This window comes from Muscardinus avellanarius, assembly GCF_963383645.1.
Source record: "Muscardinus avellanarius genome assembly, chromosome: 3".
Lineage (NCBI taxonomy): Eukaryota > Metazoa > Chordata > Mammalia > Rodentia > Gliridae > Muscardinus > Muscardinus avellanarius.
In genome coordinates, this window is record NC_137788.1 from 56,107,316 (window position 1) to 56,127,662 (window position 20,347).

Below are 20,347 nucleotides of genomic sequence, written 5' to 3' on the forward strand. Positions count from 1 at the left end.
AAAATAGATAATAGACCTAAGTATAAATCTTAAGACTATAAACTTTTAGGAGAAAATCTGGGTCATAAAACCTCACAACATTGAAATTGGCAGTGATTTCTTGGTTATGATTTCAATGGCACAGGCAACAGAGGAGTATACAAACTCCCTAAAAAATAAAAAAAATATTGTATATCCAAAGACAATGTAAACAGAGTTAACAGTTACTAATAGAATGGGATAAAATATTTCCAAATGCTATATCTGAAGGTATATTAATATTCCAACTAGAAATCCTAAAAATTAACAACAATAAAGGCAAACAATACCCTTTAGAGATAGGTAAAAGACTAACATAAATAATGAATCTCCACAGATAACCAATCTTAGTTGTCTGTTGGATGGAAAATCTTGTTTCTCTAGTTCTGGAGTGTGTTACCTATTTCTTCTTTGTAGTTAATCTCTTTGAGTATTTTCTCTAGTGCTGGTTTTGAAGACATAAATTCCTTCAGTTTCTGTTTGTCATGGAAGCTTCTTATTTCTCCATCTAATTTGATAGAAAGTTTTGCTGGGTAGGAAATTTTTGGCTGGAAGTTGTTTTCTTTCAGAGTTTGGAATATGTTACTCCAAGCCTTTCTGGCTCTCATGACTTGGTTTGGGAAGTCTGGAGTGATTCTAATTGGTTTGCCTCTGAATGTCACTTGGCCCTTTGCTTTTGTTGCCTTTAAGATTCTCTGCTTGGCTTCCACATTGGTCATTTTGACAATTATGTGGCGTGGGGATCCTCTTCTCCGATCCTGTCTAAAGGGAGTTCTATAAGTTTCCTGGACCTGTGTATCGACCTCTTGCTCTATGTCTGGAAAATTTTCTGCTATTACTTCCTTGAAGAGATTGTTGATCCCTTTGTTTTCACTTTCTTTTCCCTCCTCTATTCCAATTATTCTTAGGTTAGCTCTCTTAAAATGGGCCCATATTTCTTCAATATCAGATTCCTGCTTTCGGATATTTTTTTCTAGATTAGAAACTATGCGTTCATTTTTGGATTGAATCTTCTAAGAGCGAGATTCTGTTCTCCATGTGTTCTAATCGGTTGTTTGTGCTTTGAATTGAGGCCTTTACTTCATTAATTGCATCCTTTATCTCTTTTTGGCTCTCTCTGAGTTCTTTTCGAAGCACCTCTATTATTTCTACAGTTATTTTCCTGATTTGATTTTCTAGAAATCTCTGATTTTCTGTTTTATCAGGTTCTGATGTTGTGGGGTTGTGGGCATTTATTGCTCCAGTATTATTCCTCTTTCCCATGATTTTGGAAGTTTGTGCCTTCTCTGGGTTCTTCCCTTGGGTCACTATGACTTCACTTAAGGTGTTCTGGATCTCGAGTCAGTAGTGTCTCAGACCCCACTACTCCTTTACTGGGTTTTATCACAGAGTCTCCAACCCAGAGAGTCGTTAGAGGCTGCTTTAGACTGTGTGGGGTGCCAGGTTGCACGTTCTCCTATGGTGTGATATCTCTGCCACCGCCCCTCCCCCACTGGGTCAAGTCCCAGGGAGTACAGTACTGGGATTTCTCCTCTGTGGCCCGCAATTTGACTCACTGTTCTTGAGTATGCAGATGTAGCTGTACTGGCCTCGCTGAATTCGGTGCTGCTGCCGCCGGTGGCAATATGGCGCCGCTGCTATGCCCTCGGCTGTGGGGCTGATGTTTTTCTTCTTGGTTTTGATTTCCACTCTGAGTCCCTGCAGCGTGTGCTGATCTCGGCCACTGGGAGCTTTAGATGCTCTCTGCGCGGAGAAATCCCGCCTGGCTGTTCCGCAGTGGTTCACCTCGGCTTGCTATAGCCGTCCCGTGAATTCGCAGGTGCCGCTGGCAGTATGGCGCTGTTGCCATGTCTGCTGCGTCCTCGGGCGTGAGGCCAGTGTATCTCCTCTGTGGCTTTGTTCTCAGTCCGCTTTCTCTCTGGAGCCTGGTGATTTTTTGTTTCACTGGTGATGGTGTTTTCTGGCTATGAAAGGCACTGATTTTGTGGTAATGGAGATTTGTTGTTAGCGGGGCTCTTAAGCCCCGCTTTTCTCGGTCGCCATCTTCCCGGAAGTCCCCCCCCCCAGCCCTTTTTATATTTTGTTTTGAAACAGGGTCTCACTAGGTTGCTGAGTCTTGCTACATTGCTGAGGCTGTCCTCAAACCTTTGATCCTCCTCTTTCAGCCTCCCAGGTATTGGGATTATATGCATGCACCACCATGCCCAGCTTCAAGTTCTTTTAAATGACTGAACAGTTCATGGTTTGCTGTTGAGCCCTTCAAGAATATAAGGCAAACCCTTCTTAAAATGCAATGGTAGAATCTCAGTAGTGATTGAAATCATTTGAATTTGTTTATAATGGTACCCATATGTGATCAGTTACTAATCCTTTTGACTATGTTCCAACAATAGCAAACTTAAAAAATGGTTTATTAAATTTATTTTTGTGCTATAGATTGCAGATGTTGTGGAACAATACATCCCAGTATGCCTAAGTCCTTTACAAAGTCTTTAAAACCTCCTAAATGTAAAAAATATAGATTATATAAATCAAAATCAGCATTATCTTAACAACATCAAGCATGAAAACATTTGTAATTAAAATGAGCTTAAGGAAACAGGGTTTGGAGGCATCACTAAATGCAACCCATGAGATTTGGGTTTCATGAGATTTTGGCAAGTGGTTTTCTAAGGCAACATAAGGAATAAAATGGTAAACTCCTATCCTTTAAATCTTTTAAAATTTCATCCACTATTTTAAATTAAATGCAGACATGTTAACCATTACTTTTGCTTTCAAACTTTAAGTGCACAAAAAGAAATTAAATCTCATAATTAAACTTTTGGGGGAGAGCACATCCCTACCAAGTGGGGGTCCTTTACTTATTCATATGTTTTTCATCATTGCTTTTTGAAGAATCCCTCCGCCCTCTTGATGGTTTAAGGAGAGGCCACGTCTCAGACTTTGCTCCTCAGCAGAAGCTGCTATTTGTTCTTGCATCCACATTGTCCTTGCAAAGGCCCCTCTAGCGTTGCAAGACCTCCTCTGTGTGCATATTGGTCCAAGAGTAAGACGCGGTGTGGAGCTAACCATTTTGCCTCCCGTGGCCTTCCCCTGGCTTTGATTTTAGATGGGGTAACTGGTTTGAAAGAGCTGGCCTTTCTGAGGGACCTGGCTGAACAGAACTCTGGGAAGTATGGCGTACCGGACCGGACAGCCTTGCCTGTGATCAAGGGCAGCATGATGGTGCTGAACCAGCTGAGTAACCTGGAGACCACGGTCGGCAGGTTCTACACCAACCTTCCCAACCGGATGATCGACGAGGCCGTCTTCAGTCTCCCCTTCTCTGATGAGATGGGAGATGGTAAGTTTGGAGAAATAGCCTACTAGAGAAAGGGGAAAAGAAATGAACAGAGAGAAGTAGAAACCATCTGCTCCAGATACTACGACTGCTTTGCTGCCTGTCATCTAACCTTATTTTATCATCTCACATTATATTCTAGAGCAAAAATTCCCAGCCAGCCCTTTTCCTCCTTTATTGCCCCAGCCTAAGTAGAAATAATGGTTTATTTTTTTATGAGGTTTTGTGAGGACTTTTTACTATCCAGATTTTGCCAGTTGGAACTAAAGGGTACCTTTGCATCTCCAGGGGTAAATAAAGCTCAGAAGTATTTAGGATTCAGGCCTCAGAAGCAAGGCACCAGGGTATCTCAAACAGTAAGAGGCTTGGCATCAGATGAACTCTCAAATCCCATTCTTCCATTTAAGTTGTTGTCCTTGGCCTCTTACTTAATCTCATTCTCCATTTGATCATCTGTCAAAGGTATAATAAATTTTTCAAGCTTTTAGGATATATACATATACATGCATACATTACATATATACTTTACATATACATATGTAATTCGTGAGTACTTGAGATACTGTCCAATTATCTATACTCGTCTCCTTTCTTAGTAGACTGTTTACCTTTGTTGTTATCATCATCCTGATGCCCCAAGTTACCCATAATATGATGTTGGTGAACTACTTAACCATCACATGAGTCAATGCCCTGTCCAAAAGAGAAATATATTTCCCTTGAGGCAATTATGAAAATTAAATGTAATTATACATGTCGAGTGTTTTGAAAAACGCCCAACCAATGGTATATTCTCAAAAGAATATTTTCCTTTTCTTCTTATCTTCTTCCTGCTCTGTTTCCCCACATCCTTGACAAAGAAGATTCAGGAAGCAACTAATTATGAGCCAGACAGACAGCTCCACTATAGGAGGTCTTGCTTTTATATTCACTTAACTAGGAACTCTCACACATAGAGATATTCAAAGAAAACTCACCTATAAAAGTAACCGGCCCCCAGAGGATGTGTTTTCTAGAAAAAGGTAAACATTCTTTCTATAAAGAAGAAATATGACAACTGTCATTATGCTTCAATTTTTTTATCTTTTCTTATTCTGGCAGGACCCGCAGCTGTGTGTAGAATAAAATTTTCACCTTCAGAAAAGGCGATTTCCTTTTATAATAAAAATGTCACATTGAATGCAAGTGACTTTTCATGTATTAGCCAACATTTCTGAGTGTCAGTCATGTGTTGTTCCAGGCACTGCTGGGTGAGGCACACATCCCACCCTTACCAAGACTTTGTCTCAGAAGAGAAAGACGGGTCAAGAAATCCTAGCCAGTCATGGTGGCACAAACCTGTAATCCCAGTACTTGGGAGGCTGAGACAAGAAGATTGCAGATTAGAGGCCAGCTTCCGTAATTAGTGAGACGTTCAGCAACTTAGCATGAACCTGCCTCAAAATAAATAAAATAAAATAATGCCATGAGTGTAGCTCTGAAGTATAATGACCCTGGGTTCAACCCCCCAGTGTCACACAAAAATAAAAATAAGAAGAAAGAAAGAAACTGTTAATACTGTGTGAAAGAAACAAAAACAGATAGAGGAAAAACATTCCTGTAGAAACTCAGGATTCAACAGCTGAATTGTTTTACCAGGAGTGGTATCAGGCAGAGAGGGGGACCCTCCCTAAAACTTACCTCTATCATTAACTGCCTGAAGACATTAAAACCCAATCACAGCCGGGCGTGGTGGCGCACACTTGTAATCCCCGCGCTTGGGAGGCAGAGACAGGAGGATCGCGCAGGTTTGAAGCCAGCCACGTGCGCTGGAATAGGAGACCCTGTTTCCAAATAAAAAAAAAATGTAAAAATAGGTCTGGGAGTGTAGCCTGGAGGTAGAAGGGCTTCCAGGAACCCCAGTACCACCAAAAAAAAAAAAAAAAAAAAAAAAAAAAATTAAAAATAAAACCCAATCACGTGTGACATGTGGGTTACCTGTTAGCTCATGATGTCCACATTTTAGTCCTCAAGGCCTGATCTATGAACTCTGGACAGTGGATTCCAGTCACTGGTTTGAAGACCTGTTGAAGTCCTCCTGATAGAGTGTGTCTTTTTATTTTGTGTTTCTGGTCCCTGGAATTATTGGGTGACATATCCTCTAGCTCCATGACAGGAGGACTTGAGTCTAGGGAAACTGTGTTTACGTGACTTTAAATCAAAACCACAACACATTAAAATGTCAGTTACCGAGCATATATTTCTTTCATGTGAACCTCTTTATGTGAACCTAAAGCAAATCTCTGTGCTTTAGGTTCCCATAAAGAGAGTATTTGAGGATTTTGTCAGTGTAGCAAGAGCTTAGCATACTTTATTTGCCACAATGGGATGAAGAGTCTTCTGTCCAAGTTGATAATTGAAAAGTAAGAATGTGTTTCTTTTTTAAGACTTTGTTCTCAACATATCAAGAGGAGAATAGAAATTTGAAATAAGTACGCATCTCAGTCACAGGGTATTTCTATTGTACTTGACAAATCTATGAAAACTAATCTTAGAGAAAAGCCTGAGAAATGTGGCTTGCATTTGGGGGACCTTTCCAAGCCAGACGTCACAGTGCTGTGCCTGCCACTTACAACCCGTTCATGTGGGGAGAAAAACAAAAACCCTGCAAAACACATTCTTGAAACCTCCCTAAATTTTTGCTATTGTCAAAAGTTTTGAAACAAGGCTGGGGCTGGCGCTGTAGCTCCATCGTAGAGCACTTTGCCTAGGCATGTGTAAGACCCTGAGTTCTATCCCCTAGAACTGCCAGGAAAAAAAAAAAGTATTAAAACAACAAAAAGAAAGCAGTCGTTCTAAATGTGACCTGCTGAGGAAATGCTTTTCACAAACTTCACAGCAGCTCGACAATACCTCGAGTGGATGTCATAGATGGTTCTCTGTGTGGATGCCCGGTCTTTGTAGAAGTCTTCAAGGGTGTCCAACCCCCTTTCCTAGATGCTCTAGAAGAGGAACTTTCTGATATCCCTCTACGGCATGCAGGTGCCACCAAGTGCAGGAAAGATTGAGATGGAGACAATTGATCTATCTTTGTGTTTAGAGTTTTATTAAGAGCCCTAGGAGCCGGGCTTGGTGGCGCATGCTTGTAATCCCAGCATTCGGAAGGCTGAGACCGGAGGATCGGGGTTCACGGATAGCCTCGGTTACTTAGTGAGGCCCTCTGCAACTTAGTGAGACCCTGTTTCGAAATAAAGAATAAATTTTTTAAAAAAGGGCAGCAGGTGTAGCTCGGAGGTCAGATGCCCCTGGGTCCCATCCCCAGACGTACAAAAAAAGAGCCCTAGGATTGTAGCATTGTTGGAGGTCATCTAGATCATTTTGTATCAGCTCCACATCTGAGGCATGAAGATGCTCCAACTCTCCCAGCCCTGTCTGGAGCCAGGAGGAGAGCCCTGGTGCGTGGAGCTGTGTCTCCATCCAGCATTCTCACTATTCACTTCTATTTATTTGTCTCTTGTGTACTTCTCCCTTTCCTTAATTATCCTATTTTTCATATAGCCTGTGGGATAAATGGTCTATATAATTTGAAAAGGTCGTTTAAAAAATAAAGAAGTATAAAAGAACATGCACAGAGACAATATGGCTCATAAAACCTGAAGTGTTTACTCTCAGACCCTTTACATAATACAAGTATAAGAATCCCTGCTGTAAGCAATTGGAAATACATTCCTTTGGAAACAATTTCTCCTTCAACTTCTCAAAATTCTACGCGATCAGATTCTGTGCCGTTCTGAGTCTTTTTTCCCCTATCTTAATTTGGAAAGGATATATTACTAAGCTATAATAGCAATACCTTTTTAATGTTTGTTTGTTTGTCTGTTTGTTTGTTTGCAGGGTACTATGGGTTGAGCACTTCTGTGTTATATCCCTCTGAGCTATATCCCTTTGTTTTGGGGGGTTGTTTATTTTTTTTTTTTATTGGTGAATTGTAGTCATACATCTTAATGGGATACAAGACTTGTGTAGACATACATGCACATATCACCCAATTAGCCCTTACCCAGTCTTCACCCCATTCCCTCCCCATCCCTCCTTCCCATGCTTGGCTTAGTGATTGACTCTGATATGTTTGTTTAAGTGCATTGTGTGCTTTAGAGAGTTTCCTTCTCCCATCCCCTCAGTTAGGTCGCCTTATTTGCCCCTCTGTAGGATCTCCTTCATCTAGAGTTCCTCCTGTTACTCATTTCTCCTTAGCTTTCGCATATTAGGGAAAACATCTGATTTCTTTTTTTTTTTTTTTTTAATGTGGAACATATTGAAAATGGCATACATTCAGACTATGCTTGGTAATAATGAGTGTCCAGGTTAACCATGCTTGCTTGCTTGCTTTATTTATTTATTTATTTTGTGGGTCTGGAGATGGAACCCAGGGGCATTCGACCTCTGAGCTACACCCCATGCTCCTATTTTTTTTTAATTCTTTAGTTTAAAACAGGGTCTCACTGAGTTGCAGAGGGCCTCACTAAGTAGCTGAGGCTGTCCGTGAACCACGATCCTCCAGTCTCAGCCTCTTGAATGCTGGGATTACAAGCGTGCGCCACCACACCCGGCTTTTTGCTATATTTATATACCTTTGTTTTGGGGGTTTGTTTTTTTTTAAAGAGTGTCTCACTAAGTTGCCCAGGCTGACCCCAAACTTGTAGTCCTCCTGCCTCAGCTTCCCAAATGAATTAGGATTTCAGGTGCACATCTCTGCGCTCTCTTAGCGATACCTTCAAAGAATCCTGTGGAGCCAGGCACGATGGCACATACCTGTAACCCCAATACTTGGGAGACTGAAACAGAAGAGTCACAGAGGTCAAGGCCAGTGCACAGTGACTTAGCGAGATCCTGTGTGAAAATAAAAAGGGGCTAGGACTGTAGTTCAGTAGTAGAATCCCCCTGGGTCCAATTCCCAGCTTCACAAACACACACAAAGAATTCCTTTACTTGATCTAGTGTCCCCTGGAAATTAGTAAAACAGTTACCACTGTGTCCTTAAATAGAAGTGTACACCAGCACTCGGGGAAGTCGTGTCCTCGGGGAAGCTAGGTGTGCATATGAAAGAGCAGAGCTGGACTAGAGCTCCGAGCTTAAGATCCAGCCCTCTTCATGGGCAGCTGAGTCTCCCACTTCAGGGTGAACGATGATTAATTTAGTGCTTGCGGATGTTTTGCCCTGCTCTGGAATGTCGTGACTTCAATGAAAAAGTAGTGGGAACATATACTTTGCTCCCTTTAAATTAGCTGCAATATCTGAATTGCCAAAGGACCCTCTTTCTCTCTCACTCTGACTCATTTTTTTATTGCAAAGGCAGCGATCAGTTACTAGATCACATGGGAAACTTCTTCCAAGCAGAACTGAAGCAGCTAATATTAGCCTCTGTGATTGACAATAGCACCCCACCAGTCTTTGTCCAGAGCCTTCTCCACTATTCTTTGCATTTTTGTTTTGTTTTGTTTTCGCCCATAGGTTTAATAATGACTGTAAGCAAACCCTGCTATTTTGGAAACCTGCTTCTGGGAATCGTTGGTGTGGACGTGAATCTGGCTTACATCCTTGAAGACGTGACATATTACCAAGACTCTTTGGCTTCATATACTTTTCTTATAGATGACAAAGGTAATTTGTTAAAAGTTAATCATAAGAAAGGTTTCTTTAAAAACCTAAAGAAAACAATCTGTAGATATGTTCTGGTACGATCAAATGAAGGAGGATAAGGATAGTATTTTTTTTTTAAAAAAAAAAAAAAAAGCAGAGTCTGGACTGGTGGCACACATCTGTAATCCCAGTACTTGGGAGGCTGAGACAGGAAGATTCCTCAGTTCAAGGATAGCCTCAGCAATTTGGTGAGGCTCTCAGCAACTTAGCAAGACCCTGTTTCAAAACAGGCATACCTTCTTTTAGCTCCTAGCTTTAGCAATTAGAGGTCCCATCTCCTTTCTTACAGTACTAACAGAATGCTCCTAGGTTCAAACCCCAGTACAGAAAGAAGGGAGGGAGGGTGACCAGGACTGATGATTTATCATGGAATACCACAAAGATGGCAGAGGACTACAAATTATATGTTTATTATTTCTGTGTTGTGTTGAGGATAGATAACTGTATCTGTGACATCAAGAAGTCAGACTTGAGGACTGACTACCACATAAAACCTGGTCCTTTAGAACACTTTGGTATTGTTTAGATTTACTGGCATTAAGGTTTGTATGGCAAATTGGAATACTTAATAAAATTAAAACTTAATATCCCATACTACCAAAATTGTGTTGATTGGACCAATGGTTAGTAATTTAACATTTAAGAGTTTCTATGTAAACACACATTAAACAGGTTCTGTTTCATTGGACTGATGGGTCACCTTTGGAGGAGCTGAGTATTGGGCAGCTATCCAGAGTATCCCATATTTCAAACTGGTGGTGGGCACTTTTATTAGAACCAGCACTTCCTACAGCCTGTTACCTATAGCATACATTGTGTTTTCTATTTCCAGGGTATACACTTATGCATCCATCTCTTACCAGGCCGTATTTATTGTCAGAACCTCCTCTTCATACTGACATCATACATTATGAAAATATCCCAAAATTTGAGTTGGTTCGGCAAAATATCCTCAGGTAAGGAAAAAGTGAGGGTGGTAGTGTTTCTTTTTTCTGAGAATGGGACCCTTCAGGGTCAAGTATTAAGTTTCTACTATAGGGCATAAGAGAAGGACATGGATCATCTTATTGTTAAAGTATTATGAGTAATTTTCCTATAAAAAAATTAGCCAAGATTTTGTTGACTTCGTGTAATAGACAGGCTGTCTAAGAACTAGTATTTGAGGGTAATGCCTTATAAGTAAAATTTTATGTTCACATTAACTTTAATTGTAAATTAAATTATATGTCCTCATTTTTAAAAGTACTAGAGTTATATCAGATTAAAAAATTATCAGCAATATAAAAGGTTAAGTTGAAGACCAGCTTTATTGTATTTGCCAAAAATTGTTTGGCAAAGTAGTGTCCATTTCAAGTTGACAGCACAGTCTTACACAACATATTGTCTTAAAATAAAAACAGACTGGATATTTTTCAATAGCGATACATTATTTTGGCAGATGGTAACCTATAGAGAAATGGGTCTCTGTGCTCATTGGCTGCAAATGAATGGCTGAGTGATTTGAGACAGGTTAGTCTCTGGAAAGAATTAGATGGGGAGGCAGGGGGAGAGAGGAAGGAATGTTTTTAATGCAGAGCCGACATAATGCTTTTACAAAATGGAAAGTCTCACATTATGTCTTTCAAAAGTGATGAGCTTCATTGCTGTTCAAAATCAGGAGGTGACCATTGACCCACAGCTTCTTCCTTGCCTTCAATTAAGTGCTTATCTTTTTCCTCAAGTTTTTAATTCTGTTTGACAACACAGCCTCCCTCTGGGCAGCCAGATTATCGCAGTCCCTGTGAACTCCTCCCTGTCTTGGCACATAAACAAGCTGAGAGAGACCGGCAAGGAGGCCTACAACGTGAGCTATGCCTGGAAGATGGTGAGTGGGGCCCCAGCCACACGGCTCCTCTTCATGGGCAGCCCGGGGCCGTGTGTCAGATGATATGACCAAGTAGTTCTTTAAATGATTTGGAAAAAGAAGACATTCCACAGACTTTTTATGTTTGTCCTTTTTGTTTATAAGACCAATAATTGTTCAATATGAATAAGTCAAGCCATATCAAAGGATACAAAGAAGAAAATAAACTCTGTTCTCAAGTACGCCCTTGCATGTGTGTGTGTGTGTGTGTGTGTGTGTGTGTGTGTGTGTGTACATAGGTACATGATATACATATATACACATATACATATGTATGTGCATATGCACACATCTGTGCATATGCATACATATCTTTAATGTGCTACAATATTGCATTCTGTAGATAGATCAGATTTCATTACCTAGTAATTAATTTAGATTATATCAGGGTTTTTTGTCTGTGGTTCTGGGGCTTGAACCCAGAAGCATTCTACCTTGAGTTTACATCCCCAACCCTTTATAATTTTTATTTTAAGATGAGATCTCCCTAAATGACCACATGCTGGCCTCAAACCTGCAATCCTCCTTTCTCAGCCTCCCAAGTACTGGGATTACAGGTGTGCGCCACCATACCCAGCTAATTTTGTTATTACTTAAACTCAGATTGAGGTGAGCACAGTGGCACATGCCTGTAATCCCAGTGACTCGGGAAACTAAGGCAGGAGGACCACAAGATGAGACCAGCCTCAAAAACATAGACCCTGTCTCAAAATAAAAAATACAGGGGGAAATCCCTAGTACTGGGGGAAAAAAAAAAAAAAAAGGAGATGGGACCTCTGATTGGAGATGGGACCTCTGATTGCTGAGGTTAGGAGTTAGAAGGCGGTATGAAGGCATAAGCGCCCTATGGCATTTTTCAAGAGAAGCTTTAGGACATAGGCTCTTCTAATTCAACACAGGTGGATTATCAGTTGAGCCATAACACTGTTCACCTACCGTAGCTCTCTCTTGCCAGCCTCAGACTCTGAGCCTCAAATAATCATAGACAAAAGCCAGCACACACTCTCCATATTGGCTATGTTTCTCTCCTTCCTCCTCATCTCTGATGTAGTAGGATAGTACTGTTGGGGGAGGAGTCCTAAATTCTTTTTAACCAGAAGAAAAATGACTTTCATTTTCATTATTAACTTTCAATCACTGAATTTAAAAGTGCAGTCATACTTGAAATTTCCTGGGATGGGCGTATTTGATGATCAACCCATTGACTCAAATATGGATCTCCTTACCCAGCCCTTAAAAACTACTTATTGAACATTCACTGTACACTAAGAAGGATAAACCAAAGTGATCATCTCTCTTCCCTCTTAGAGTATCCAACCTAATGGTTGGTAAAGATAATTAAATGACAACCTGATCTAGTGTCTGTGCCAGGGATAGGAATGATAGGACATGGGAGTGACCCAGCGTGGTTTTGGTTTGTTTTTGCAGTACTGGGGATAGAACCCAGAGCCTCCTACATGCAAGTCAAGCACTGTACCCCTGAGCTATATCCCCATCTCTTTTTATGTTTATTTTGAGACAGGCTCTCACTCAATTGCCCAAGCTGGCCTCCAGCTTAACAGTCCTCCTGCCTTAGCCTTTCAAGTCACTGGGATCACGGGCGTGTGCCACCATGCCCAACAGCAAATTTGAGACAAGTCAAAAATCTATTTTGAAATTCTTTGATGACCTCTCATTTTCAGATTTTGTGAATGATGAAACCATTGCCCTTATCTTTTATTTATATAATTTTAAAGATAATTGCTTAATTTTCACATCAGAAAGGGTGAATCAGCCACTGAATTTTTAATTGGGAAAATAAACTTTTGTATTTGAAATTGGAGATGGTTTGACTCCAGCATACCCCAATTGGGAGCAACTCAGTTACATCCTGGGATAATGTCTGCATGAATAATTGTTGACATTATAAAAAAGAAGGAAATGGAGGCACCTATGTGACCTTCTTTGTATAGTAAGTAAACAAATTCCATGTTAACATTTTGGAAAGTGTTATTGTCTTAGAGAATTTTTTCAGTGATGCTGGTAAATTCTGACCACTCTCCTTAGGCACACAGAATGTAATCATGTTATCTTTTCAGGGACAAGTCTTAGCTTTCTCAGCGTTCTGAAATTTTTGAGCAGAGCACTACTAAGTGGAAAAATTGAGGAGGTAATGAGATTCAAGATAAAAGAACCATGCCCGGTTACCCAGTAATAAGGGCAAATATTTTTAAGCTTTCTTTCATTACCTTAGGGGAGGAAGAAAATAGATATGCATCTTATCCTGAGGAATAAAATGGATTCTTCTACTTATTGAATCCAAATAGGGTTAGCTTATGCCAAGCATAATTGGCTAAACTGCTTAGCATCCTTAGATAGAGCAGATACCGATGGATTATTTCGCTGAATTGATTTGAATATAATTGGAGAGATTACATTAGCAACATTACGGGACTACTCTCTCGTTGTAACCCAAGTCCATTTCTGAGCCCTGGCGGAGGCTCTCTGTGGTAACTGAAGGAAGTCTTGACTGTTAGACAGTATGAGAATGCACTCGTGTTACACAGACATGGTTCCCTTCAAAATGTAGAACACATGTGCCCCATCAGTGGACAGAACCACTTCTTGCTATGGAGGGTCCTTCCAGATACATCTTGGTTTCTTTTAATGCAGAGGCTGTTTTTCATCTGAGTACATGATCAAAAGTCATATTTTGAAACATGCTTTCCTAAGTGCTACATTTAGGAACTTAGAGTAACTTTTTCTTTTTTCCTCAGGGAATAGACCCAATTATAAAATTATATTCTGAGTTGGGCATGGTGGCACATGCTTGTAATCCCAGCGTTCAGGAGGCTGAGACCAGAGGATCGCTATTCGTGGAGAGCCTTGGCTACTTAGCAAGGCCCTTTGCAACTCAGTGAGACCTAAAAATAGGGCTGGGAGTGTAGCTTGGAGGTGCAGTGTCCCTGAGTTCCATCCCCCATCCTGCAAAAATAAAATTATATTCTGGTCTTTCTGGTATGGTTTTGTCTTTTAGTTTAGTGTTACATTTAACACAAATATATAAAATATAAAAATATAAAACTCAAAATATAAAGATAAATATATAAAACTCAAAGGATGACCGTGTAAGATTAAGAAGAGAGGAAAGGCCGGGGAAGGGAGGAGGCATAGCTCTAATCCCAGTACTTGGGAGGCTGAGACAGAAGGATCACAAATTCAAGGACACCCTCAGCAAGTAGTAAGACTTTCAGCAACCTAACAAGACCCTGTTTCAAGACAAAAAAAAAATTAAATAGGGCTAGAAGTGTAGCTCAGAGATAGAATGCCCCTATGTTCAATCCTCGTTACCCCTTCCCTCCCCTGAAGAAGGAAGGAGGAAGAGGAGGAAGAGAGGAGGAGATAGAAAGTGCCACTTTGGAACACCCTGTTACTTTCTAATTTAGTAGGGGAAAGAAGATTAAATTTGCTAATCTAATTTGAATATCTTTGCCATCAGTACTTAAAAACAATTCCAGAAAGTTGCAGATTGTTTTTGTGCTTAAAGATTCTGGAGCCTTTCTCAGAAAGCCTGCATTATACTTAACTCTAGCCTGCCTAGACATTTCTCCTTGATCACTAAATAAATGGCATCAGCTGCCTTAGAGAGCATCTTTTTTTAGTTCTGAGTTAGCTGGTCCTCACCCTCTATTTTATTTACAAACCATCTTTTATGTAGGCTCTTCTTGTCTTCTGTATAGTGAACTTACACTTAGAGAATGAGCAGGAACTCATTCTGAGAAACGCATCCTTGGGCTTTCTCATTGTGTGAACACCATATACTTACACAAACCGGATGGTGCAGGTCAATCACGGGACCTGGGCTCCTGACGCAATCAAGATATAAGGTGAATAGATGTGAGAGGCTATTGCAGGTATAGCATGGCATAGAGTTTTCGTAGTAAACATCTTTTTATAAGTAGGAGGAATACATTCTAAAATAATGATAAAATTATAGTAAATGCATGAAATAGTGGCATAGTTGTTATTATTACTATAAATTATTATGGTTTGTACATAATTACATTGCTGTATACACTTTTATATGATTGGCAGCTCAGTAGGTTGGTCAACACCATTGTCATGTGAGTAATGCTTTGCGCTGTGATGTTACAAGAATGGTAATTTTTCAGCTGCATTATAATCTTACAGGACCACCATTATGTTTGGGAGCAGCCATTGATTGGCCTTTGATTCTTTGGTGGACCTTTTTGTCATTACATTTTGTTCAGGCACCCCTTTCTAGGAACCTGAATGCCAAAGTTCTACTGTATCTACACATGAATTTCACACCATGGACTAAGCTACACACTGAAGGGCTGAGTCAGGCAGGCTGTGCAGGGCACCCCAGGGTTTGTGTTTCTTTTAAGTAGTGATGTTGTCTATCCAACCAAGAAAGGAGAAAATGTTCACTAGGAATAGAATGAATAAACTGGAATCTGTACTCTGTGTGTATGTGTGTGTGTGTGTTTGTGTGTGTGTGTGTGTGTTAATGGCAATTGAACCCAGGGGTATTCTACCTCTGAGCCACACCTCCACGTCAATTTTTTAATTTTTTTTTTACTTTTTATTTTGAGACAAGGTCTCTCAGTTGCTGAGGGCCTAACTAAGCTGCTCAGGCTGACTGTGAACCTATGATTCTCATGTCTCAGCCTCTTAAGCACTGAGATTATAGACATGTGCCACAACACCCAGCTTGATCCTTTTTCTTAACGTGAGAGTTCACAATTGGCTTGAAAAATACCCAATTCTCAGAACACTTAATCACAAAACCCATCATATATTTTCAACCACACAACCACATTTTAAGCACAAATGCAAATAAGTGTTCTATTAAACCCCGATATACAAGTAAAAAGGGTTAGGGAGTCCCTCGATTACCAAGGGACATCTTTCTGTTACATTAGGTTTCCTCAACAAGAAAGAAAAACAGAAAATACCTCTGCATCCTATCTTGATATCCTTCATTCATCTATCAAATATTTAATGAACAGGCAAGGACAGAGAGGCAAAACAATGTATGCAAAAAATAACATCTCCCTGTCCCTATAAAACCTTCACTTTCTGTCTTAGAAATTCTTTGCTGATGTTTACAGGTACAAGACACTTCCTTTATTCTGTGCATTGTGGTGATCCAACCGGAAATACCTGTCAGGCAACTGAAGAACCTCAACACTGTCCCAAGCAGCAAGCTGCTGTACCACCGGCTAGACCTCCTGGGCCAGCCTAGTGCTTGCCTGCACTTCAAGCAGTTGGCGACTCTAGGTAAGGCCCTGCGCTTCACCACTTTCTCCAATATCAGGCTTGTAGCAGCTCATCATAAAGAATCGCAACCATTGATGCCTGCCATACCAGGTGTTTGGGGGTGAAAACGGGAAGGTCACGTGCCTTGGGTCAGATTACCCCACAGACACTGAGATGAAGTTTCAAGTGTCTGTGATTTATATAGGATGAGCTCCCAGGAGAAACCAATGGGAAGTGTGGGAAATAGGGCAAGAAAAGGGAAAAGACAGACAAGTTTGATTTCAGGTGAAATTTCACCCTCTTCCTGTCCTGTGGGTATCTTTGGAATGCATGTTGTTCCAAAGTTTTCCCAGACTCCAGGAAGGGCCTCCTATTCCTTAGTTACTTTTAGCTTTCTGCTAATGCTGAGCAAAGCAGTTTCATTAGCCCAAAGACAGATCATAATGTGAGTTACGAGTACTGCCCCACCATGGTAAAGACACAGATATGGGAATATTGCATTGGGGGTTGAGTGGGGAAAACTATAAGAGGAATCCAAAGGAATCTAGGGAGCAGAACATGCCGACGGTGCCCACCACAGGTTCCTGTCTGCAGAAGGGCTTAGGTGTGGGCAAAGAATTCAGAGGAAGCAGAAGAGAATATACATTTGTAGTGTACCAAGGGTTTTGCATTCATGGCCTGAGTTGACCTATGATAGAGGAGGACACTTGGGGTTGCAAAAAAATAAGTCATTTTCTCAAAATAATACAAAAATATAGCAAAGCTGAGATTGTCCTCCTTTTATCATCACGTGACCCTCTTCTTGTCCCTGATAACTGGTCCTTGCTGTGAGTCTGCTCTGTCTGAAACTAATACGGCAACTCCACCTTCTTTTGACACAATTCGTGTAACTTTCCTTTCTGTCGTCATCTATTTCTGTTCTGTATGTGTCTTTATGTTTAAAGTGGATTTCCTATATAAAACATACAGTCGGGTCTTGCTTTTTGATCCACGTTGACAATCTTTGTGTTTTAACAGGTTTATTTAGACCATTGATATGCAACACTTTTCACATCAATATTTACTATTTACATAGTTCAGTTAATATCTACCATATTTGTTACTGCTTTCTATTTGTTACCCTTGCTTTTTGTACCTATTTTGTCTTCCTCTTTCTGCCTTTTGTGGTATTTAAAAAATTGTTTCTCATACATAAAAAAAATTGTACAAATTAACGGGGTACTATATAAGTTTCATACACGTATACACTGTGTAATGTTTAAGTTAGGTTAAACATATCTATCTCCTTAAATATCTATCATTTCTTTTTGACCTTTCAAAATACTTTCTTCTAGCTCTTTGAAATGTCCAGTACATTATCATTATTCGTAGTCACCCCACTGTGTCATTGAACACCAGAATCGCTTGTTCCTCTTTAACTGTAACTTAGAGCCCATTGATCAACCATTCCTCCTTCTTTCCCACCCGCCCCAGATTCTCCTCATCCTCTGGTAACCACCATTCCACTATGACCTCTACAGAATCAACTTTTTTTAAAAAACGTGAATGAGACTATGCCAAACTCGTCTTTTGTGCCTTGCTTATTTCTCTTAACGATCTCTGGTTCCATCCACACTGTCACAAATGACTGGGTTTTCTTTTTTTATGGCCTCAGAGTGTTCCACTGTGTACATGTGCCACCTCTGTTCATCAGTAGATGGACACTGATGCCATTTCTGTCTCTTGGCTATAGTTAACAGTGCTTCAGAGAACACACATGTGAAGGTGCCTCTTTGTCAGACTGATTTCGTACCCTTTGGATAGATATCAATGAGTGAGATTGCCGGCTCAGAGCCGGGCGTGGTGGCACATGCTTGTAATCCCAGCATTCGGGAGGCTGAGACCGGAGGATCACGGTTCGCGGACAGCCTCAGCTACTTAGTGAGGCCCTCTGCAACTCAATGAGACCCAGTTTCAAAATAAAGAATAAAAAATAGGGCAGGGGGTGTAGCTCGGAGGTCAAGTGCCCCTGGGTTCCATCCCCAGACCCCCCCCCAAAAAAAAAAAACCCACGAGATTGCCGGCTCATATGGCAGTTCTATTTTTAATGTTGTGAAGAATCTTCATGGTGTTTACAATAATGGCTGTACTTATTTGCATTCCCACCAGCAATTTACAAGGGTTTCCTTTCTCCACACTCTCAACCATCACTGTTATCTTTTGTTTTTCTGATAAAAGTCATTATAACTGGGGTGAGGCGGTACTTCGTGGTTTTTTTAATCTGAATTTTTCTGATGACTAGCAATGTGGAGCCTTTTTGGTGAGAAAACAGGTATTAGAGATTGAACCCAGAGGCATTCTACCTCTGAGCTATGCCTCCAGCCCGTTTTGTTTTTAATTTTGAAACAGAGTCTTGCTGAGTTATTGAGAGTCTCAGTTGCCAAAGCTGGCCTCATATCTGCAATTCTCCTGTCTCCGCTTCCTAAGTACCAGTATTACAGGATATGCTACCACACCCAGTGAGCATTTTTTTTTTAATATATATATTCCTAAAGGCCATGCTAAGATTGACTCAGGTACCTCTGGTCTACCATGCTGCCAGGTCCCAGACATATTCAAGGCCTTTATGACCTATGCTATCAGTATACCATAAAATAATTCATAGCATAGTAAAGCAGGTACTCTCTTTTTCCCTGTTTTAAATACTTAGGATTCATAGCCAGGCGTGGTGGCTCACACTTGTAATCCCAGTGCTTGGGAGGCTGAGACAGGAGGATGGCACAGGTTCAAAGCCAGACTCAGCTACTTAGTGAGGCTCTCAGCAACTTAGAGAGACCCTGTTTCCATATAAAGTAAGACTGGGTGTGTAGCCTGGAGGTAGAATGCTTCTGGGTTCCACCCAGTATGGCAATACATACATACATACATACATACATAGGATTCAAAAAGCTGATACCTAAGAATTATCATACAAAAGGCAAACTGAGTAGAGAAGACCAGGTTGGAAGGTCAAGGATTGATGTCCCTATTCTCTAGATCCCAGATGAGAACACTCAAATTTGGGTTCCTCCTTTAAATTCCATTCAAGAAAATTCTTCCTGAAGGAAGGTCTGAGGATGCAACTCAGGGGTAGAGCACTTCCCTTACACACGGGGGGCTGTAAATTCAATCCCCAGTACCACAAAAAAGAAAAAGGAAAACAAAGTTCTTCATGGGCGTGAGATCAGAAGAGCAGCTGCGCTGAGCGATCTCCTCCGTGAGTCAGCACTTTCGATAGGCTGTGACGCTGACCAGAGAAAGATGGATGTTTACATGTTTGTTTGTTTTGATTTGGGCTTTGGGGTTTTTGTTGTTTTTATGCAAAAGAGGATATAATATTTCATATTTTTAACCAATAATTTCTGAGTCAGCAAGCTAAATACTATAGCTGGTGAGAATGAGACCACTATTGTGAAATTCGGGACAATAGAATACAATAATTTTTGTTATGAGAAAGATCAAGTTTAGATTTTCTTTAAAACTTACTTTAGATAATCCCTCCCCTAGCAACACTGTCAATATGGTAGCCATTAGCCACATATAGCTATGGAGCACTTGAAAAAGGGCTAGTCCAAATTAAGATGTATAACTTTATTTTTTATATTACATATTAAAATGATATGTTTGGTATGTTGGAATTCCTAAATATATCATTAAAATTACATATTTTGCTTTTTTAATGTGGTTTTATTGAAAATTTTTAAATTATATTTGTGGATCACACAGTTTTTTAGTTGAATACCCATCTGGCTCTTAGAGATTATTCAGAAAATATGGAGTTCATCAGCTCAAATACTGTATGTACAATGTTTTTTTGTTTCTGTGTGGTACTCAGGATTGAATCCAGAGGCATTCTACCTTTGAGATACTCCCCCAGCCCTATTTTTTTTTTTTTTCTTATTTGGAAACAGTCTCACTAGGTTGATGAGAGCCTCACTACTACTGAGGCTGAATCTATATTCCTCCTGTCTCAGCCTCCCGAACACTGGGATTACAAGTGTGTGCCACCACACCAGGCTTCTGTATGTACAACAATTGCTTGATCCCAGTTCACATAGGTAGGCCATCGGCCAGTGACTTTCACTTGGAGGTCTTTCCACCATACCACCCATTCTCACCTGGGT

The 20,347-nt window shown here is 40.5% G+C and overlaps 1 protein-coding gene across 2 annotated transcripts in view; it reads left to right on the forward strand.

The window, feature by feature from the left end:
- CACHD1 (cache domain containing 1) overlaps positions 1-20,347 on the forward strand; it is a gene marked incomplete at both ends in the record, with an annotated part of 232,612 nt that overhangs the window by 178,373 nt on the left and 33,892 nt on the right. For both annotated transcript variants that reach the window (XM_080693401.1, XM_080693402.1), the window contains 5 exons: positions 3,131-3,364; positions 8,852-9,001; positions 9,873-9,996; positions 10,787-10,904; positions 16,058-16,226. In XM_080693401.1, coding sequence (XP_080549527.1) covers positions 3,131-3,364; positions 8,852-9,001; positions 9,873-9,996; positions 10,787-10,904; positions 16,058-16,226 — 795 coding nt within the window. The remainder of the gene's footprint in view (positions 1-3,130; positions 3,365-8,851; positions 9,002-9,872; positions 9,997-10,786; positions 10,905-16,057; positions 16,227-20,347) is intronic.